Raw genomic sequence first — 24238 nt, forward strand, 5'->3', positions numbered from 1 at the left:
CGCCCACATGTTGCGCGGACTGTTAGAGACTTCTGTTCAGCACAACGCATGCAACTTCTTCCTTGGCCTGCTTATTCGCCGGATATGTCGCCTATTGAGCACGTGTGGGATATGGTTGGTCGGCGTCTCACTCGTGATCCGCGTCCTGCAGTTTCCAAAGACGAACTTTGGTTGCGCATACAAGCGATATGGAATTCTCTTCCTCAAGCAGATATTCAACATCTGTTTGACTCCATGCCACGTCGTATAGCAGCACTTATTGCAGCGCGTGGTGGCTGCACCAAATACTGATTTCGGACGCTTAATTTGTTTCTTTTGTTTTGAAAATTTCATCATTTATTTGTATCAGTACAAGTCGTTTCTGCATTAAATTTCATTTGATTCTGATGATTCTTTCATGGTGTTGCATTTTCTACAAACAGCAGTTTATTATCGAAATTAATTGGTTTTTCCACTGTTATGGCATTCAAAAAGTCTTTGATAGATCAAAAAGTACTTGTTCCTTATAATTCTAGATCTAATCAGAAATAACTAAATCATTGTGGTATCAGAGAATCTTTTAATTTATCCAGATAAATGAAAATGCTGAAAAAAGTTTCCCACCACAATGAATGTCTTTGAAAAAAGGAACTGTCCTAAATATATGACGCGGGGCGTTAACCGGTTAGTAAGAGAAATCTATTTTAAACTTATGATTTAATACAGAAAGATTCGTGTATGAGTATATATATATGGTATCTTCAAACTCATGGTACATAGATTATGGTATGAGAGAATAAAACTAGACAAGCACAAGTCACCAGAATTATCGCTCTTGAACTTTAACTTATTAGAAAATTTAAACTAAAATCACATAACATTATTCTATTATTTGTCAAAAATATTTTAAATTTTAAACTTTTTATGTTAAAATGTAAAATCTTATAGAAACCTTAAACTTAAGTTAACTTTAGAAATAGAGTTCGAAGATTGATTTTCTGGCTATTAGTCAAACGTTTAATTGTTTGAAATACGGCTTAGGTGTGTTTACATTTCCGCCGGGCATTTAAAGTTCGTAACGTTTGATTGAAAGATGCATTACATTCGAGCTTATTATGAAAGATAGTATTATGCGTTTCGGCCGCATACTATTCTCATGCATAACTTATCACGTGATTATCTTGCAACCAATGGGAAGATATATGGGATAGTAGAATAAATAATTGACGACACTACTTAAAATGTCACCAACAATTAAATGTAAAACAAATAAATAGTGAAATTTTCATTTAACATTCGAAAACTCATGAGAAATTGATCAGCAAAGAATCAACCATAATCTCTAATCAATTAATATCTAATATCTAATTAATTAACATCTATTATCTAACTAATAAATATCTAATTAATTTATTATTTCTAATACTTGTTAGATTAAAAAGTTACTAAATAACTAATTTTTGTATTTTGATAAATGCGTTGATTTGTTTTTCAAATTAATTTAAAAATTGGTTTGTACTTTTTCTCTGTTCGAGGAATTGGCTGCATTAATGGTGATTTCAAAACACTAAAACTGATGAACCCTGAAGAGGAAGAGAGTAGAATGGAAAAATATTCTAAAGAGGGCCTTGGCCCACAATGGTCTGTCGAGTCAGTAAAAAAGAGAAGAATATTTAACATTATTGTGTTATTTTAAAAATTTGCTTCGGAAAGAATATATTCGTGCTATATTATTATTTTTGGAGTAATTAAAAGCGATAAAAACATTAAAGCTTATTAAAATCCGTCTCGTGTTAATCTTTTAAAAAACTGATAGTTACATTTGAATAAAAGTTACACTTTTTAATAAAACAGGGGGGGGACAAAATAATTCAAACACTTCTATGCTAATACATTTTTTTATATTTCTTAGATACACTTAACAGAATATTTTACAACTTCAGAATTGTTTAGATCATGCGATTTCTCATACATATCAGTGAAGTTTAAAGCCTTTAGGGGATTGAGGGACAAACAATAAATAACAAACGGAAAATAATGTTTTTGAACGACCTATACTAAAAATTGTAGCAAACGATTTGTAACTTTTGACAGTTATTTTGGTTATTATATGCAATAATTATGCAAAATTTAGTAATTCTAGCTTCAATATTAATGGAGATATGGACACTTAAAAAAATGTAAAAAAAATTTAAGAAAAAAAAAGTTTTTTTGTCTTATTTCTTTTGCTACAACTTTAAAAATATTCAATAGAAGTGAACAAAAATTTTTAAACCATTTTAAAATTAATTACAAAATTTCTTATTTAAAATTTGAAGACCATTTCGTTCAAAACTGCCCAAGATATAAGTAATTAAAGTAGTTCTTTTATACTGCGAATGCGCGGGAAAAATTTTCAAAAAAATCTTACCTTTGTAGTGAATTGTGTTTGGAAACTAATAAAAGAATTCCGATTTGAATATCTTACAAGTTTAGAAAGTTTCAAACAATTGTCTAAGTAGTTTTCGTACTTTTTAAGAGATTTGTCAAAATGACAAGGGGTGCTCCACAGATTTTATTTTGGACAATTAAACGAGATTTATTGAAAATGAACCCGGCATTTCCTGGGGTATATGCCCAAAAAAAATTTTTCACCGATTTTCGTTTCTCATTAAATCTCATTTTGGTGTAGGAACATTTAATGTGGTATTGTAATTTATTATTAAATTCTGTCTTATTATTCAAACAATATTTGTAGAAAAACCCTTATGATTTTGAGCTTTCTCGTAAAAAGTACGAAAAATACTTTGAAAATTGCTTGATGATAATTTTACTTACTTTATTTACAAAATTTAGGCACCTGGGCCGCGCAGAAGGCCCATATCCCATACATCATGAAATATTACAGAAAAATTATAGTAAAAAACAGTTTGAGTTCAGCAGTCTGTGTGGTGCTGATATGCTTGATGATAATTTAACTTTGAGATCCAATATTTATCCAATTTTTTCTAATCCAATATTTATCTTAAAAATTAGAGTGATAGCTAAAGTAAGAAATTTTAGTCCAAATGTTTTCTAATTTTACTATCTCTTATTAAAATTCGCATTTTTTCCTTATTTTTTTTAATCACAATTCTCACTAATGACTATCTGATAATTTCCTTTTCACTCCGTTGACACAAAATTTTTATCAAACTTATTTTTTCTACTTCTCTCATTACTTTGCTCTACTTTAGGTTAAAATAATTTTAAAAAATGTTATATTTAGTTTCTTAATAATTTGCGGTTTTTGAAATACAGCACGTGACGTCTTTTTCAGCGTTAAATGTAAAATCCTCCAAACACTTCCAAGCAGTTTCTCAAATTTGCACTTATTTGTTGTTATTTATTTTAAAGATAAGCAAATTTTCATCATTAAAATTCCTTTTATTTACAAAATCAATTATTGATAAATTTTTTAATACATATTTATATTTTGAAAGGAAAAAAAATTCAAACAAACTTTTTTGACTTAATGCTTCAGTACTAAAAATAATTCTGAAAATAATTAAACAGTTTTTTTTTATAATTAAAAATACCAAAGTATATTTCTGCTTGTAATTAGAGAGTTAGAAAAAATATATGAAAGGAACACCGTTGTACCATCTGTGTCGAAGGGTTGTACACATCGTAAATTCTCCAAAAGCAAATTTTGTACGCTCGAATCATTTACAAATATATCAGCATTCTTGAAAATACTTCCTGGAAGTACTTCAGTTTCCTAATAACTAGCCTCCTTAAATGAAAAGGGAAAACATTTTCCGCAATTTACTTGGAAATGAAGGTTATTTCTGGCAAAATAAGTTCGGTCTGAAAAGATATCATCTTCTATCATTTCCCATAGGAAAGGTAAGCACTTCTACGGTAGGAAACTATTTACTTTCGATCTGAAGTTATTAATGAAAAACTTGTTCTATATCTTATGATACACGATAACTGATCATTGTGTAAATGTTAGGACATATGTAAGCATAACTAAGTTTAATTGAGTCTGAAATAAAATATTTAACATCTTAGATAATATATATAACATTAACAGATATATATATATATATGTAACATAAAAAGCTTCCATTAAACTTTTTATGTTATCCAAATTAATTATTCTAATCGAAATACTTTCTCACACTTTTAAAAACCACATCCTGTTCTTAAATCTATTTTTGGCTCAAGTATGCATTTAATTAAAAGCAGGACATTTTTCCCTTTGCTCTGTGTGGGAAACGCTCGAGCTATTTCATAAACCAATAACAACAACTAAGATTTCACTCTTTCCCTAAATTAAGACATTTTACGGATTTTACTTTGCAAGCAAGATTTTCCCTAACATATAACCAAGGAGCGCAACTTTTCGTGTACACTTTTACTATCTCTCATGACTGCTCTGACTAATAATTAATAAATAAATTTTGTACCCTCAAAAAAAAAACAAAAAAAAAACTTTTTATTTAATTTTTTGTCCAAAATTTGCCTTCTGTAACATTTTTTCCTTTCCTTTTCTCTCTTATTTTTCTTTCTACTTTCTTTTATTTTTCTTTTCTTCCTACTTTCTTTATATTTATTTATTTGTACTTTTATTTTCCTTCTTGGTATTTTTATTGCAGTTATTAACCCGGATTTCAGGAAAAATGTGTAAGGACAAATTGCTTTTTTAATCAGAAAAGGTGATCAATCTTCTCAGATTTTACATTACACAATGCGTTTAACACAATTTATCACTAATGGAAATCCATAACAAAGCTTTCAAATTTAATATGGTATTAAGGTAAATCAGTTATTTAAAATTTGACTGACTAAGCTATTTTCCTTATTTTTAATCTGAAGTGCAAGTTTGGTTAATTTCCAATTTCTTTCTTTTTTTTTCCATTTATTTTTCGCTTTGCTCTGTGCGGGAAAAGCTCGATCTATTTCATAAACCAATAACAACTACTAAGACTTCTCTCTTTCCCTAAATTAAGACATTTTACGGACTTTACTTTGCAAGATTTTCCCTAACATATAACCAAGGAGCGCAACTTTTCGTGTACACTTTTACTCTCTCTCATGACTGCTCTGACTAATAATTAATAAATAAATTTTGTACCCTCAAAAAAATTAAAAAAAACTTTTTATTTAATTTTTTGTCCAAAATTTGCCTTCTGTAACATTTTTTATATTCTCTCTTATTTTTCTTTCTACTTTCTTTTATTTTTATTTTCTACTTTCTTTATATTTATTTATTTGTACTTTTATTTTCCTTCTTGGTATTTTTATTGCAATTATTAACCCGGATTTCAGGAAAAATGTGTAAGGACAAATTGCTTTTTTAATCAGAAAAGGTGATCAATCTTCTCAGATTTTACATTACACAATGCGTTTAACACAATTTATCACTAAGTGAAATCCATAACAAAGCTTTCAAATTTAATATGGTATTAAGGTAAATCAGTTATTTAAAATTTGACTGACTAATATATGACTGACTAATTTATGTATAAGAGGAAATTCTAGAAGAAACCTTTTATATATCTGTTTAATATTTTTACTTGTAGTATTATACAAAATTCTTTAAACTTTTATCTCTTACGGTATTAATACATTATCTTTAATTATAGAACGATAAATGTTTACTAAAATTACGAAAATTCCGTAGTAGTTGGAAAGTATGGATTCGTAAGAAAGCACGTGTCTTATTTGTTATTACTTTACATTTTCATTGGTTGTGCTAATAAGAGATGCGACTAATTCTCCAATCATATAAAAACAAAGAATAAAAACAACTTTACAATTGCTTTTAATTTTAAAGGCACATTCTTCTGCTTTATCAAAACAATAAATTTGAATATTATTAATTTGATAACTACTGATTTATAATTAGAAATTAGTTAGTTATTGATTGATAATCTGTTATTAATTTATTATTAATTGGAAATCTGCTGTTACTGATAGTCTGTTATTAATAATGGACACAGTGTGTACTTCATTTTTAAACATTTATTTATGCATAATTTAAATAAAACTGGCTTATAAAAGTAATTTTTGTTCAAACATAATAATCAGTAACATTTTAGTGTAGTGTATTTAAGTGCATCATGCATATATCTCATTATAGTTCAATGTGGCTTAATTACTTCCTTTTATAGGAAAAGCAATTTTTTTTTAAATTTTGGAGAAAATTTCGAGGGGGAAAAAATAGTAAACTGGCAAAATTCTTACCTTGGAGTGGCCTGGAGTAGAGCAGTATGACCTTTCGTACCAGCAAGTCTAACAAAAAGTAGCCCAGTTTCATTTCGGTATCGTCTTGATTCTTCTTTATCCGATAACAGCACATTAAAATGATAATGATAACCTTCAAAATAAAACAAATTATGCATGTTCAGCAAGAAACTAAATAAAAAGTTTTCTTTATTTGTACTCTGTACTTCTATTTTTGGGTTGTCTAGAAATTTCGTTCCGAATTTCGACAGGCGGAGCTCCCAAAAGGTGGTAGCAAACTATACTCATCAAATTAATTTGAATTTTTTTTCAATTTCGCAACCACTTCAATCTTAATATTAATCTAGCATGTATCAGACTCCTGTATGCAATAAGTTTCCAAATCTTTGTAGTGATCAGGAAAATATAATGATTAATTTTTAAAAACAGGAAATATATTTTATAGTATAATTTTTGCTACCATATGGACGTTAGAAAGATCCGCCTATCGGAATTATTAGCTACAAACATTATTAATATCATTAGCATAGTTGCTAAAGAAATTTTGTAGATATTCATGAACTGCAATAAAAAAAATTTCTCGACTAAAACAAATGTCTAACGTTATGTTGTATAATTATACAATATTATATTTGATTAGGTAATATAAATATGCTACGTATAAAATTCCTGAACAAAAAGTAATTTTTTGCAAAAATAATTTAAATCAATTTTAAAATTATTCACTTGAAAAATTCATAAAACATCAAAAAAATAAAGTCATTATCTTCCCCTCCAAACAATCACGGAATTTAAGCAATCTCAAAAAATTTTCTTGGTGACAGCAAAATTTTTGCAGAGATGACAACTTGATCCGCTTTGTAAAAAACTATTTTCAAGTTGTAACGAAATTTAAGTTATTTTTAGTTTCGTATTTTTCACTTTAAGTCTTTTTTTCCACCACTATTTATCAAAAATTCAAAGTATCAAATGAAATGCAAGTTACTTGAAGATATTTCGTGATGACACTTTTAAAGAGTAGTGGTAATTATCTTTGTTTTACCAGTTAATTCGTTACTAATTATTTAAAACTTTTGCAGAAAGTGGAGCATTTGGCTTTCTTGGATTTATCCAACGCCTCCTATAACTGAAAGCCTCCACATGGTTTTTTTATAGGTAGTCCGATCAGACCACTGTGAAGGATATCCCCTTTCCGAACGAGTCATTTAATACAAAATTTAGTTAAAATAAGAAAGTGGTAGCAAATATATGACTAAAAATTTATTTTATTTATGAATATTATTGGTTTGCCTTATTCACTTGTCTGCCACTACAGATTCAATTCTCAAATATATATGATAAATTTCTCTCAATTACTTTTATAAAAGGTTTTGGGTTCATGCGCGCAACTGGTTCACTTTTTAAGCAGTCTGCGCGGACTACTTATTAAGGACCGTGTGGAGGCTTTTAGATGTAGGAGGTGATGATTTATCTCGTGGTCATTCTATTGAAGTATAGGCGTATTTATCCTCATGCTATAAATTTTACTATTCAATTCGGTAATAATTATTTATATTTTTTCAGAAATCGGAGCAGTTGGCAAACCTGCTTAGTATTTCTCTCAATAAGCTCCAGGGGTGAAAACGAGACGGAAAAGAGGAATGGCTGGTAGTAAAACAATTTCGGTTATAACTAGTTTCCAGGAGGAGTTAACTAATTCTACTTCAAACTATTCAACAATATCTACATTATCCTTGAAAATAAGTAGTTTCATATATAGACTAAAATTATTAAAGAAATCTTGATAGTTACAGATATTTTATTTTTCTCGAAAAAAATGCTAAAATGAAATGTCTTTCGTACTAGTTTTCGCACTTTTCCGTCTTGCATTATAAGGGCTTTAAGCCTCCACAAGGTTCCTTATAAGTAGTCTGCTCAGACTATCTTAAGAGTGAGTCAGTTGCGCGCTTGAACTCAAATTCTTTTTTAAAAGTGAGTGACTGAGAGAAATTTAACATAAATATTTGAGAATTGAATCTGTAGTGGTAGACAAGTAAATAAGACATGCCAATTATATTCATAAATTTAAAAAATTTTTAGACATATATTTGTTACCACTTTCTTATTTTTACTAGATCTTGTATTAAAGGACTCTTTCGTAAACTGGTTTACCTTCATTGTGGTCTGATCGGACTACCTGTAAAAAAATGTGTGGAGACTTTCAATTGTAGGGGGCGTTGTTTCAGCCATGACAAGCTCTTCAATTAAGTTAACTGGTAGTATATTTTTATGTGAGTTGTCATTTTTACAACTTAATTNTATCTCGTGGTGACACTTTTAAAGAGTAGTGGTAATTATCTTTGTTTTACCAGTTAATTCGTTACCAATTATTTAAAACTTTTGCAGAAAGTGGAGCATTTGGCATTCTTGGATTTATCGCGTGGTCATTCTATTGAAGTATAGGCGTATTTATCCTCATGCTATAAATTTTACTATTCAATTCGGTAATAATTATTTATATTTTTTTCAGAAATCGGAGCAGTTGGCAAACCTGCTTAGTATTTCCTTCAATAAGCTCCATGAGTGAAAACGAGACGGAAAAGAGGAATGCATACCTGCCAACTCATCCGGATTTTCCGGAAGATTTTATTTTCATATTTAAAGTGGTAGCAATACTCAGGTTATTCCAATTACCTTTTTGAATTATAATGATAATATAAATGAGTTTGACCACCACTACAGATAAATAATTACAATAAATATATCAAAGCATAATAATCTTTGCTCAAGCGAATTTCAACGGGATCAAAATATAAATATATTTTTGAGTCAGATTGTTTTTCGTTTTTTGTTTTACAACCACTCTGAAAATCCATTCTCGGAAAGAGGGAAAGTTGGCAGGTATGGGAATGGCTGGTAGTAAAACAATTTCGGTTATAACTAGTTTCCGGGAGGAGTTTACTAATTCTACTTCAAACTATTCAACAATATCTACATTATCCTTGGAAAATAAGCAGTTTCATATATAGACTAAAATTATAAAAGAAATCTTGATAGTTACAGATATTTTATTTTTCTAGAAAAAAATGCTAAAATTAAATGTCTTTCGTACTAGTTTTCGCACTTTTCCGTCTTGCAATATAAGGGCTTTAAGCCTCCACAAGGTTCCTCATAAGTAGTCTGCTCAGACTATCTTAAGAGTGAGTCAGTTGCGCGCTTGAACTCAAATTCTTTTTTAAAAGTGAGTGACTGAGAGAAATTTAACATAAATATTTGAGAATTGAATCTGTAGTGGTAGACAAGTAAATAAGACATGCCAATTGTAATCATAAATTTAAAAAATTTTTAGACATATATTTGTTACCACTTTCTTATTTTTACTAGATCTTGTATTAAAGGACTCTTTCGTAAACTGGTTTACCTTCATTGTGGTCTGATCGGACTACCTGTAAAAAAATGTGTGGAGACTTTCAATTGTAGGGGGCGTTGTTTCAGCCATGATAAGCTCTTCAATTAAGTTAACTGGTAGTATATTTTTATGTGAGTTGTCATTTTTACAACTTAATTGCAATAACCAATTTTCCTTATTCTACAAATTTTACTATTTGACTCACCTCCAATCAATTTAATCTGTAACAGAAAATGGAGCAGTTGGCCTCCCTGTTTATGCATTAATATTTAAATTTATTGGAACTAAAATAATTTTATCTGCAGATGAATACATAAATATTAAGCAGAAAAGCAGGCATAAAAAAACTCAGACGTACTGTCATTTTCTTAAGCACTGATAAAAGCATGAAAATTCTATTTGTCTTAAAAATGTTTACTTGCTTACTTTCGTTCGCTATCATTAGGAAAATTATTTCAGAAATATCTCAAATGTTAGAGGGTATGACCATTCTCTTATATCTTTAATTGTCAGAAAAAAATAAAGTTTGTGATCAAATTAAAACTTTTGAAATACAGAATCCTCTTATTTTATTATTCTTTTCAGAATTTATTATTCTGAATTATTTTATTTTTCTGAATGTTTCTTCTAAAAGACAATAAGTCTTAAAGAAAACTGTTTAATCTAGATTTACAACATTCTCCAGAGACATAGTGTAGGAAGAAATAAACTGATTGATTGACAGAACCTTGAGGATAACATAATTATCTTAAGTTCGAACATTTCATTTAGATAAATATGAAGCAAAATAAAGCCCATTCTTGAGCATTTCTTTTAACCGTTTAACTGAAGTAAGCAAAAAGTATAAAAAGTTGTTTTAGTTGATTAAATTATTTTGCTTTTCAATTTGCTTATGTTTTATTTTTTTTATTTCGAAAGAGTGTGAGTTAAAATAATAATATTATTTTCAATAGATTTTTTCGCATTCAAAACTTGTACAGTAATTGCTGGATTTAAAGTGTTTAAGAAAGACTTTAATTGATAACAGGTTTTATAAAAAAATATTAGCACTTGACTGCTTTCTTTACTGAAGCTTTATCTAAAACTATTTCCAACATTGAAATTATTGGAAATACAAAGCACTTCCTTTTATTAAAAACCTTGGGGAAAAAAATTTTGATGCATTTTTACAAAAACTTGATCTTGTCTGATTCAGGTGAGTGGCCGGGATGGCCTGGTTGGTAGGGCACTGGGCCCATGTCCAAGATTTCGTGGGTTCGAACCCCGCTGGCCGAAGACTACCCGTGTAGTTGGTGACTGAAGCACATTAAAACTCTGTCGAGTCGCAAAGTCCTCCATGTTCTCATAATAAATAAAAACCTCTGGGGGTACTGGATTGGAGATCGATCGTTCTCTAAATCAGGTCAAAATTACGATCTGTGGATGAATGAATGGATGTATGAATGGGTTCGCCTTATAAACTAGTGCGACGTATGATGTGGCAGAAGTCGCATTCTTGCCCATAGATGGCGCCACTGAAAAACAAAAATCACACACTCTGCCTTAAATTTGCTCGGTCTCACTAAGCAGGCTTGTCCGTGTGGCAAGTGGCATTAGAACCAACCAAACCAACCAATTCAGGTGTGAGGATTTCAAATCTGAAATTAGTTTTGCTACTAAAGCAAAAAAAAATGTAATGAAATTTTTTGTCCAGTTCTTGTCAAAATGTACAAAATTAAAAACGTTGTATACAACAAGAGCTCGTGTAAGTGTTGTAACTAACTTGTTGAAGAGTTAGGGCACATCATCAGGATTAAAGCTGTATAGGACGGAAATGCCATCTCTCGTGACTAAGAGTGCTTCCCTTTTATGACATATTCAGAAGCATGCAAAGAAACAGCTCATGAAAGGGAAGCACCCTTATCGACGTATGACCACATCTCTGGCATGGTTTCCGATGTAATTTTAATCCTGTTGATGTGCTCTAATTTCCCTAGAAGTTTGTCGCAAAATTCATGTGACAGTCTTTTTATATATAACGTTTTTGAACTTGTACATTTCGTCAAAAAATAGTCTAAATCTGTCAAGTAAAAAACTGTAGTTTGGAGAGAGAAACAGATTGCAGATTCGAAATCTGTAATTCGAAAATATACAATATCTGTTAAAAAAATTCTCATGCAACAGAAAACGCTTAATTTAAAAGCAATGGACATATTATTAAAACTTATAAATTAATATCTTGTTAAAACAAAGTTGATCATGAAAAAATTATTGCTTATTCGGATAACAAATGCCGTTATGAAATAATTTAAGTTTATTAAAATTAGCGGAAAAATTGACGTTACTGTCAGAAAACTAAAAACCTTTTCCTGAAAAGGTTATAAAAGTTTTTTCGGAATATGCGCTGTACAATTCGAAAACTAGAAAAGCGAACACAATGAACAACTTTTTTATCTATTGATCGGATTTTCATTTGCTTGGACTCATCAAATTTTTTTCAGGTAGAGCAAATTTACTAACCACGTTATGGTAAGAAAAAATCTTTTTATTTTAACCATTATACTTCATAGAGTTTAAGAAATGATTTTCTGGCATCTCTAAAAGGAGAAAAACTGATAATAGAACATTTACTCTCCATTTTTTTAGAGCGAACGCGAAGAGTAAATGTCTTTTCCTTGACTATCACAACTTTACTAACATTGATGACGTTCATGTATTTTCTCACACGAAATTTAAAAAACGATTTAACTTCTTTTAACATAGGTTAAAAAAAGTTAAATCGTAAAAAAAAATCGTAAAAAGTTAATTCGGAAAAAGGTGGTTGATGCAGATAGTTTACTTTCTTTGAAAAAAAAAAGATGGAAATAAAATATTCTTTCTATGAGTTTTTCTTTTTCCAATCTTTGCAAGATGCGTTGTAGATTTGTGGAAATGCCACTTCACAGTACCACTAGGTTTATTTAAACGGATAACATTGGGGAACACTTTTTTTCTATAGTATGAGACATTTCAATAAATCTTTGATACTGTAGCATCATTTGATTTTAAATCTGCTTTCGATTTCTCTCTACAAGCTGTAATTTTAGCGCAATTTAATAATATACTAAAAATCAGCATTTCTTAAAATAACTCACTCGAATGACTACTAACTATCCCTACCTTTCATGTAAGTAGGGCGTAGTAGAGTAGAAGGAAGAAGATATTTCATTTCAGTTTATGATGCGATAAGTTAAGATGTCATATTTTTTATCTTTACCTAAAAGGAGCAGACAAGCGTGTATGTATGTGTATAAACATTTACGCTTTTATAAACAAACAGAAAATAAACGGAACTAAAAACACCATTTTGAACAAAATCTATATCTTTCAAAGAAAAATAATTTCATATTTGAAATTTCCACACCTGAATTAGATAAGATCAAATATCAGCATAAGTGAAATACAAAATTTCGTCCCCAGTGTTTAGACAACAAATACAATAAATACGAAGAACTTCCACAACAGAATGTACAGTGCACAGAAAAATAAACGGACCACCCTGAATAACTTTTGATCAAATGATCGGATTTTCACGCTCTAGGACTCGATCTTAATGGTTCAAGAGGCTTACCACAAATATTCTAATTAATTAGTGAGGACGATATTTTAAGTTACTAAATCAGACACAAAAACGTACTTTCTCTGGATAAACATACCTTTATTCAATGGCTGCGCATTTCATAATCACGAAAATGAGTGCATCGATTATTAAATAAATTCTTTCGGAGTAAATTAGTTTGTTTTTTTAGAAAAAGTGCGGGAATATAAACTTTTCTGCTCAAGATTTATTGCAATGTCATTGAAGTGTGTAATACACACTTCAGATTCATTGAGCTGTTTGATTCTTAACTTATATTTATAAGAAAATCAATGAATTTCTCAAATTTATCCGAGATCTTAACCCTAAAATTGTCGTGTTACCAAAAGTAAATCGAAAAGAGTATATAAAGCTTGAGATATAAAGTTATGGAGTTTCATATCTGTAAATGCAATGAGTCAGTAATAGAATGTGTAAATCAAAAATTAAAACATTTGACCTAAGGACTATTATCCGTTCTTCTATTTATCTATTTAATTTATCTAATCTGTTAATATACATTTGGGTTGTTTTCCGATATGCATAAGATAAAAACCACATAATATGTTTTAATTTGTTTAGGTAAATACAGTGTTCTACATGAAATAACAAAGAAATTTTAGGAAAAATTATCATTTCATTTTCATAAAATATATCCAGTGCTACACGAATAGCAGCATTAAGATAAACAGATTTACGCCTAAGTAGTATTACACCTCTATAATTCTTTAATCTAAAGAGTGTAATATACACTGTAATAACATACATACTACTAGATTTATTAAACTGCATAATTCTTAATTTATGTTCATAGGAAAAAGCAATAAATTGTTAAAATTTGTCCAAAATCTTAACCTTAAATTTGTCATACTTCCAAAAATAGTTCAAAATAGTATACAAATCTAAGGAGTTTTATATCTGTAAATGCAATGAATCATTATTTAAATGGATAAGTGAAAAATGATAATAATATTCGACCTAAAGAGTATTTTCTTTTTTTTCTAATTACCTATTCTATTCATCAAATCCAATAATGTCTATTTAGATTGTTTTTGAATAAATATTTGATAAAAAAAACCGTATTACTTATCAGGGGGACCGGAAAGTAATATCGTTTCAGAGCATTAAATAATCGTTAGTCTTAAAAACCAATTCATTTTTTCGATCCATTTCTATTCATTTTTGATCCGGCATTGAAAGGTTGTTGCTAACGAGGGTAAATACATTATTGATTAAAAGTAAAATCTTGATAACAAATATCAAATCCATCGAAACGACATTTTTTCTGTTCCCCCTAATATTTTACTTTACTTAAGTAAATACGGTTTTCTACATGCAATAACTGACAGATTTTAAGAAAAATTATCATTTCATTTTCAAAAAATATATCCAGTACTACACTAATAGCATCACATAGATAAACAAACTAACCCTTAAATAAAAGTAGATTAAAACATTCCCAAAGTTCAACATGAATAAAAAGAGAAACGCTTCTAAATAATAAATTTACTTATCTGTTTTTAATTTTATAATATATCAATTCCCAATTACAGAAAAACAACAGTGGGACATCATCTTATTTTTACTTGATGAATTATAAAATAATTCTAAAAACATAAAATTAAAATTTTTCGTAAGACGTCAAATGAATCATGTCTTAATAGCGTCGAATGAAAAAGCAAACTGAAACAGTGCTTGGAACATTTTAGAAAAGAAAATATGAAAAATGTATAAACGCATTATTTACTTTGCTCGTCTCAATCAAGGAGAATTTTTTTTTAATCCACTTAAGATTTCATTAAATATTCGTTTGACTTTAAGTACACTCAAAGGAGTAAACAGCTCTTTGATGATAAAAATCTTTTTTTAAAGACAATGAAATGCTAAGAAATTTGTTTAATCCAACGCTTTGAATATCCCTGGGGATAATGGGGAGATTCAATAAACTGATTGATCGAGGGGTGGTAAAAGATGAGTCCAAAGAAGAAAAAAATATTTGGCTTCTGCTTCAGCTTTTCTTTCTAAGTTTTTCACTGTAAATATTAATCAATTAGACACTTATTTTTGAATAGAAATTGTTAGAAATGCCAATTTCTTCAACAAAAAAATTTTGATTCAAAAATTTAGTTTGCGAAAAATGGAAAGTTATTCAGTTTCTGGCCAAATTGCACTGTAATTTTTTAATAATTACATGTTTTGCACGATGTAATACTCTTATATTTAAGTATACATGTAATGGGGTTTCATTCAGAAGATTTTTTATATGTACTTTCCATTTGTATTTATTTTTAACACATTGCATTATAAAATGTTAAACAATTGATACAGGAACGTAAGCAAGAGCAAGCCGGTTTCAGTCCCTCTTCTCGTGTGCACTGTGTTTATTTATTTTGCAGTTTTGTACTGCGCAGTTATTTCTTTATTTTATGTGCAGTGTATAAATAATCGATTGGAACATCTTCGTCATGTGTAAAAAAAGGCGATATTTCACCATGTAAAAAAGCTAAAGCCTCGTGAATGCTCAAATATTTTCAAACCAAGAAATACCACGAAGATTGAAGATTTCTGAAGCTAGCGTACGACGCATGAAAAATGAAACTGAATTAAGAGACAAATTGAGCCCGAAACTAAAGAAAAGATGCTACAGAATTTTATAGTGAGTTGAATAATTTGGACAGAGACTGTAAAAAGTTCAGTTTGTTGCGAAAATTCTTCTTGCTTTCCTTTTTCTTCATTGGATTAAAAAAATCTTCTCTAAGCACCACAGTTTTTGGCAAATTTTTCCAGTCTTAAATCTTACGAGTGCTAGGTTTTTTTTTTCAAAGCAAGCAATCCATCTCAGCAGGGGGCCTACTCCTAAGTTTATTTTGTTTTATATTTTATAACAGGTGTATAACAGCCGTCCCAATTTATGAGTTTTCGACTGTCACTGTTCAACTCAGCGGCCTTATACTTTTGAGCCAAACCGAAAACAAGGTAACTCCTATATCAATCACTGGAAGAACCTAGCTGTTGTGGAAGACTTTTTAATGGAACTAAGTCACAATCGCGTTACATGAAGAGGAAAATCACAAAACCACCCACTGTTAGTACGATTGCAAGTGTATTCTAACCCATGATCCGTCTACCACTGAGGATATTTTATGTCAGCATTATGGAGGCAAACGCTTTATCCCCTGAGCCACCGCGACTCTGCTCTTAAGTCTAATAACCAATGCATGTATACAAGAAAGATTTTCTAACTACTAATACCACTACTACTTTTCTAAATACTTTCTCAAAGCAATGACCAGATGTATAACCCATTCGAGGCTCCAACTTGCTCAGGAAAGTAGATTAATTTTCTCACCAGGTTTAAAATATAGTTAGTTAACAGATGGTGCTATTAATTGGAAATAACAACAAACAATGTGTTCAAAAAATCATTTTTTACAGCAACAAACAAGTGCAGTGTGAGGATAAAGATTACAACCGCATATTCAAATAATAATTCCGTAAACATCGTTTTCTAGTTTTTCCAGACAGAAGTGCCATCTGTTGGCAAACATTACTAATTTTGAAATTTGATACGAATAAATCTTTTGTTTCCTAAGCATACATTTTGCTCTTTTTTCCGTTATCAATAATGAATTTTTCAAAACATCGGTCATTTTTGGAGCACTAGATTAGTGAGTGATAACAAAATTAAAGGGTTTAAAAGAATATTTCTGCAGTTTAATGCTATTCATATAAGGAATTCATATACCTAAATAGTATTTTTTGAAAATTCTACGTAGAACAGTCTGAGCGTTTAATTTATCACTGACTATGAATTGCAAAATAATTTTCGAAAATATAAAAAAATAAAAATCTTTCTGGGAAAAGGTACTGAAAAATTTCCTTGAAGATGTGCATTGAAATATTATGAAAATTGACGAAATAACATTGCTAAACATGATTGTTGAAGCAGTAGTTTCTTATTTTAATTAATTATAAAGAGTATTATTCTTAATAAGCAACAATCTAAGTTTTAAGCTAAATTGAGCTTAGCAGCTAAACAATTGTTTTCTATATATATATATATATATACAATTTTTCCATGTGCAGATCCATTTCGGGCAATTCCGTGGCTAATATTATCAACTAAAAATTTTTTTTCTTTGTTAATTTTTATAATTTTTCTGTGTGCAAATCCATTTCTGACAATTCCGTGAGTAAAATTATTTACTAAAAATTTCTTTATTAATTTTTCCATGTGCAAATCCATTTCGGGCAAATCCGTGGCTAAAATTATTTGCAAAACAGGCAATTTATGTTTCTCTTTTCTATTTTATATTTTTTCTTAAATAAATATTTATTTTCTAAAATTATTTATGGTCAACTTTTTTAAATCATCCAGTATAATATTACCTTGTGCACATTCATTTAGGGCCCATCCTTGGTAACTAACAAATCAATGCACAGCATAACAAAACACTTCAGCAATGCAGTAAGAACGGCACTTTAAAACAAAACCCCTCTAGCTACACTCAATTTGCGCTTTTGTTTTCATATTTTGTAATCTGGCAATCTTGTTGCGAAAATATTTTTAAATCATTCTTGAAAAATTTTCCGTTCATGTAAGCACATCTGATTTCGCTACTTTCTTTATAGTTTTTTGTTTTATACTATTTTTTCTTTTTATTCTATTTGATTTTATTTTTGTTTTTCGTGTTATTTTTACTTATTTTGTTCTATTTTATTTGTTGTATTTTTTGCAAAAAAATTTTTTGAATGCTCCTCACACTATTGTATTAATATATTTTGCTTTGGCTATGTTGATACAATATCAGAAAGCACTCTTTTTTGCGGATATAAACGTGTGGGCTGATGAAAAGATTATATCTTTTTTTTTCAGATTTTTTAAATAAAATTTCATCCTTTTTCTTTTTTTTTAATCAGTTGTCTGTTATTTTTTTAATTATTATTTTACCCCCTTTCTCATATGTCTATAATTCTCCTTTGTTTTATTTTCATTTTGAACTCATCTAATGAGTTCTGCTTACTTGCAGCTTATGCAAGTAAGCAGATCTTATTGTTTTTCTTAACTTTCTTCGTGTTTTCTCGTATTTATTTATTTTGTTATATATATATATATATATATATATATATCACACCAAATCACAATTAAGCAATTGAGGCAAAGTTTTATTTTAAATCATATCAACGGTTTGAGCTTCAATATAATTTATTAAATTTCTTTTTCGATTTGAAATGCTGATTTTTTTTATTCAATGAAAAATCAGAAATGAAAAAAATTTCACTATCAAAGCCCTTATAAACAAACTTAATGAAGAAATAGACATCTGTTTAAGCATGTTTAGGGTTGAAAATTTACAGCATGCGGGGGGGGGGTGCTTATAATTCTTAGAAATCTGTACAAAAAAAGATAACTTACGGCAGAAAGGCTCTTCTAATGATGTTTCGAGGAACATAGTTACTGGCTCGGATGATGTGTAACGAAGCCATTCTTCTGCTTTAAAACCCATCGATGCACATTGAGACATATCAGAACCACAGCCTCTGTCACATTGGCCACTAGAAAAATTTGCATACGAATCACATTTGTAGCCATAAAATGGGCAATCCATGTTGACCGATTCTGTAAATAATTCAGGAGCATGGACAGCTTTGCATCGACGGAAACTTTTTATACCTTTGAGGAAAAAAAGTAAAAATATATACATAAAAATATATACTTTGTAGTAAAAATAAATACATATACGCATATATGACGCGTTATTTTTAAAGAGGATGTCTACTTTTGAAAAGGAATGAGTTAATAATTTTAGTACCATATAACTTTTCCATACCTGCCAACTCTTCCGGGTTTTCCGGAAGATTTTATTTTCATATTTAAAGTGGTAGCAATACTCAGGTTATTCCCATTAACTTTTTGAATTATAATGATAATTATAAATGAGTTTGACCACCACTACATATAAATAATTACAATAAATATATCAAAGCATAATAATCCTTGCGCAAGCGATTTTCAACGGGATCAAAAAATAAATATATTTTTGAGTCAGATTGTCTTTCGTTTATTGTTTTACAACCACTCTGAAAATCCATTCTCGGAAAGAGTGAAAGTTGGCAGGTATGTATTTCATATAAGCAGGGCCAGTGCTAAGCCAACACCTCCTATAACTGACTCCTCCTATAATAAGCCTCCACAGGGAATTTTAAAGGTAGTCCGATCAGACCACTGTGAAGGATATCCACTTTCCGAACGAGTCATTTAATACAAAATTTAGTTAAAATGAGAAAGTGGTAGCAAATATATGACTAAAAATTTGTTTTATTTATGAATATTATTAGTTTGAATTATTCACTTGTCAACCACTAAAGATTCAATTTTCAAACATATGTGATAAATTTCGCTCAATTGCTTTTGTAAAAGGTTTTGGGTTCATGCGCACAACTGGTTCACTTTTTAAACAGTCTTATAAAAGACCGTGTGGAGACTTTTGGATGTAGGAGGTAATGGCTAAACAATCGCCAACTTGCCAAATGCAATAAAATCTTAAATTTGGCGAATAAAATTGTGTTTTGCTTAAGGTATTGGCGAATAATGTTTTGCACTGGAAAGAAAAAGATATATTTAACTCGATCCTGAAAATCGAGTCAAAATGATTTTTTCTTAACAAATCAGTATTTTTTATTCGATTACATTAATTTCGGTAGATGTGCCACACAACCAATTAGAATTGGGTCAAAAATTATAAGCCTGAAACAAACTACCGTATAACAGTTTTCTACAAGGAAAAATTAATCATAAAAAATTTTCAAGATTTGCATTTGGCGAAGACTTTCGAAAGTTGGCGAATACTTTTGATATTTAGCTGATTTACTGGCTAATAATTTTAAGTTGTTCGCATGAGCCCTGTATATGCATAACCATCATTTAAAGGAGTATAATTTGTGATTAAAATAAGCAAATGAATTTTCGGTAAATTATCTCAAAAACACTTTTTTTTAAAACTGGAATAAGCCCATTTTAAATAACTAAAATTAAAACAACTTTCTATTTACTTTCTCAAATCACTGTATGTCTTTTATATTTTTATTTTGTTTTATAACTGGCATTGAGGCAGCGAAACCAATTCTGAGTTAACGACTATCAATGCTCAAATCTATAACCCAGTAATTTTGAATCAAGCCCAAAAGACAAAGGAACTTTTGCATCAAGCACTAGGAGAAACTAGCCTGCTTGAAGGACTTCGTGATGGAACTAACCCACATTTGCTTACATGGGGAGGAAAACCACGAAAAACTTCTCCAGGTTATTCGAGGGCAAAGACATTTTAATCCATGATAACTGAGGATATTTTGCGTCTGCTCAGTGGTCGGTACGAACCGAGAGCAAAATTGTATCAACCATTCACCGTTGAGATTGGAACCTTTGTCACTTCATTGGGAGGCAAGCACTCTATCCCCTGAGCCACCACGACTCGGTACTGAAATATTTTTATTTTAAAACCGGCGTTGAACAGCCGACCCAATTTAGAGTTAATGACTATCCATGCAGCCTTGTTGCTTTTAATCCAACCCTGAAGGCAAGAGAACTCCGGGATCAAGCAATGGAACAAACTACTCTTCGTGGAGATCTTTTTGATGGAACTAGCCCACGTTTGTGTTACATGGAGAGGAAAGCCACGAAAACATTCTATTGTTAGCCCGATGACAAAAAGATTTTAACCCATGATCCGTCTACTACTAAAAGAACATTTCACGTCAGTGACATCCGGGAGCAGAATTCGTGTCAACCTGCCATCGCTGGAATTCGAACCTGGGTCACCTCATTAGGAGGCAAACGCTCTTTCCCCTGGGAAATAATCGCTTTTAGGCAACTGTCTGCCTGTCAATCGCGACAATTCATATTTAGAAGTAATTTAGTTGCTGTTGTTTCTAATACCTCTTCCTAATATCCTGCAAGCCTACTTGATGAAACCAAGTTTCTAGATGTTTCTAGTTTTTCAGTGACGCCATCCATTGCCAAGAATTTGACTTAAGCCACACACACCTCACAACCCGTTTATTGGTTGGACCAATTCATACGTCCATTCATTCATCCACAAATCGTACTTTTGACCTTAACTAGAGAACTATCAATCTCAATTTCAGTATCCCTAGAAGTATAATTTGTTAGGCAATCATGGGAGACTTTGTAACCCGGCAGATTTAAAGTGCACCAGTCACCATTTACTTACACGGGGAGTATTCAGCCAGCTGTGATTGAACAGTAATTTATCTGATTTTGTTTAGCTTCCTATCGCTTGTTCTATTTAGCTTATGTTTTCAATACCATGCAATTGTGTGCGAATGTTTTATTCAAAAAAATATATATATTATGTTTTTAAAGCAAATAATGAAAAAATGACTATGTTGCTAATGTATAAAACGCTAAGACCAATCAATAACATTCGTATTAATCTACGCATATACTTCCTCTTTTTATTCAGTGCATTTTATGTCGAAACAAAATGCTGCGTTTTCGTAACAGTAGTCTTAAATAAGTTAAAAGCTAACTAAATCAACACAAAAACATCAACTTACACACTTTCGTAGTCAAAGTAAAAAGTTATTTTCGTCAGTAATTACCAAATACCACCTCACGCGGATGCTAACTTCTCAAATAATTGCACGATTTTATCAATCATGCTTATAACAAACAAAGGACGAGATTGAAGGAAGCCTATTCCTGTAGTTGCTCATCATTCCTCATATACTTACTTTTATGAAAATTAGGAACTGGTAGATTTCAAAATTTCTTTTCTTTATCAATAAACAACATACAAAAATGTCCAGTTACTCCACTTTGAGATAGAAATCTTTTCCAGTTGTATCGAATTTTGTGCTTGCATGCAGGTCTGCCAACTTTCTAAGCTTTTTATAAAAATCTATTCTTGTGTTAGTTATGTTTATGCTTTAATGTATTATTTTTTATTTATTTAACTTGTTTTCTATCTACTACACATAAATGATTTAAAAGCTCATATAGAACACCATTTTGTACCTGCACTTTCATGGTGAGTTTTTTAAAATGTTGGCAAAATTACCAAAAATTCTGAAAGCTTTGTTTTTCAATTATTTCCACTCAATAAAATATTTTGCAAAATGCGAAGTATTTGCCGACTTGTATATGTACGATTTCAAAATGAAGCCACTTTATTGCCACCACATAAAAATAATTCTAAAGCTCTTATACATATAACATCACTTTGTATACGTATCATATTTGCAAACTCTTTTGGTTTTCCTGGAAGATTTTATTATTTAATGTGATGGAAAAAATTACAGAATCGATATTTTATATATAGAATATATATTTTATTCTTCATTAAATAAATATGACTTAAAAGTGTTTTTATTACGATTACATTTTAATAATTTAAACATATATTTAACAGGCTTGTTAACTTTCTGATAGTGTATTTACTTGTTGGCTAAATTTTTACGATACACCAACATACAATCTCAATTTCATTGGCTTTACCCTACCACTAGGAAAACATTTCTTTGCAGAGCGAAAAAGTTGGCAGGTATTTACTCTTTACGATGAAAAAGTTCCCAATTGGTTGTGAAAGACTAACCTCTTATCTTGTGCGCTCGAGTTTCAAGCGGCTTTGTATTTTATGCTGCTATAAGTTTTCACACTCGAATATAATCGAGAATTGAAAGTAATGTGAAAGTTTAAAAAAAATAGTTTTATTAATATTATCATTTACATAGGNCGGTTTTCCTGGGAGATTTTATTATTTAATGTGACAATCTCAATTTCATTGGCTTTACCCTACCACTAGGAAAACATTTCTTTGCAGAGCGTAAAAGTTGGCAGGTATTTACTCTTAACGATGAAAAAGTTCCCAATTGGTTGTGAAAGACTAACCTCTTATCTTGTGCGCTCGAGTTTCAAGCGGCTTTGTATTTTATGCTGCTATAAGTTTTAACACTCGAATATAATCGAGAATTGAAAGCAATGTGAAAGTTAAAAAAAAATAGTTATATTAATATTATCATTTACATAGGATTGTAAGCTATAACACTTATTTATTCAAGAATAAAATCTATAGAGATGCCAACTTGCTCCGGACAGCTAATATGTATTTTAAAGTGGTAGTTTATCAATTGTGATTCTTTGTTTAATAAATTAAATTGAGTAAATTTTTATCCGCCACTATTTCTAAATAATTCGTAAGCGTATATAATTCACCACTTCATAGTACTTATGTCATGCTATACCTTTTAAAAAGCAAGCGAAAATAGTCAAATATTTGCTAAATATACTTTGTAGTTACTTACTGTATTTTTTTTTTCGTGTTCGGTGCAGTTGGCATTTCTGAATATAGCCTTTTTCCATGGAGCAAGAACTCAGTATATCAAAATTGTCCACCGAAAGAAAAGACAATGTTCTAAAGTGTGTTTTTTTACATTAAGAAAAAAAAAATTTTGGCCGTTTTTTTTCCAAAAAATCTGTGAATTAAGGGATAAACTTTTCACAATTGCTTTAACGCCTTAATGTAAAAGTAAATTTCGAGGTGTTTGCCTCTTCAATTAAGTTTTTTGCCGTATGCAAAATGGTTCAAATAATTCTTGAGAAATCATATTTTAAATCCACAGCTTTCTAAAATTGAATAACTCAGAAATATTTTTGCTTATTGTAGCTATATATTTTACTTTTATTGCTGCAAATGCCTAAAATATTTTTTTTAAATTATTTTTAGTAAATTAAAAGAAAGTTTTTTCAATAAATAAATCATGGAGAACAAAATAATTAAAATATTGTAATCCCGCCCATAAACAAATTGATAACATAATTGTTTGGCAACTGCATTTAACGTGCTTCTTTGTTGGAAATCCTCTTGTATTACGTGGTTTATCCCCTTGGGGACGGGTGATTCATAAAAGCATTCCTACAAAATCGGAATCAGATTGTAAATAAATAAAACACGTTACTTTAATGTAGGTGTTGCTAATTTGACAGACTTACTTTGCTTTTACTTTAATTAGTGTTAGTTTAATCATATATACATAGAATCGAG

The 24238-nt window shown here is 30.0% G+C and overlaps 1 protein-coding gene across 1 annotated transcript in view; it reads right to left on the reverse strand.

The window, feature by feature from the left end:
* Window positions 1–24238, reverse strand: part of LOC107449679 (inactive pancreatic lipase-related protein 1) — a 125037-nt gene that overhangs the window by 17583 nt on the left and 83216 nt on the right. Inside the window, exons 7-8 of the mRNA XM_043041833.2 lie at window positions 18592–18849; window positions 6193–6325 (exon numbers count right to left, since the gene is read on the reverse strand). Coding sequence (XP_042897767.1) covers window positions 6193–6325; window positions 18592–18849 — 391 coding nt within the window. The remainder of the gene's footprint in view (window positions 1–6192; window positions 6326–18591; window positions 18850–24238) is intronic.

Source organism: Parasteatoda tepidariorum, chromosome X2 (genome assembly GCF_043381705.1).
Source record: "Parasteatoda tepidariorum isolate YZ-2023 chromosome X2, CAS_Ptep_4.0, whole genome shotgun sequence".
Lineage (NCBI taxonomy): Eukaryota > Metazoa > Arthropoda > Arachnida > Araneae > Theridiidae > Parasteatoda > Parasteatoda tepidariorum.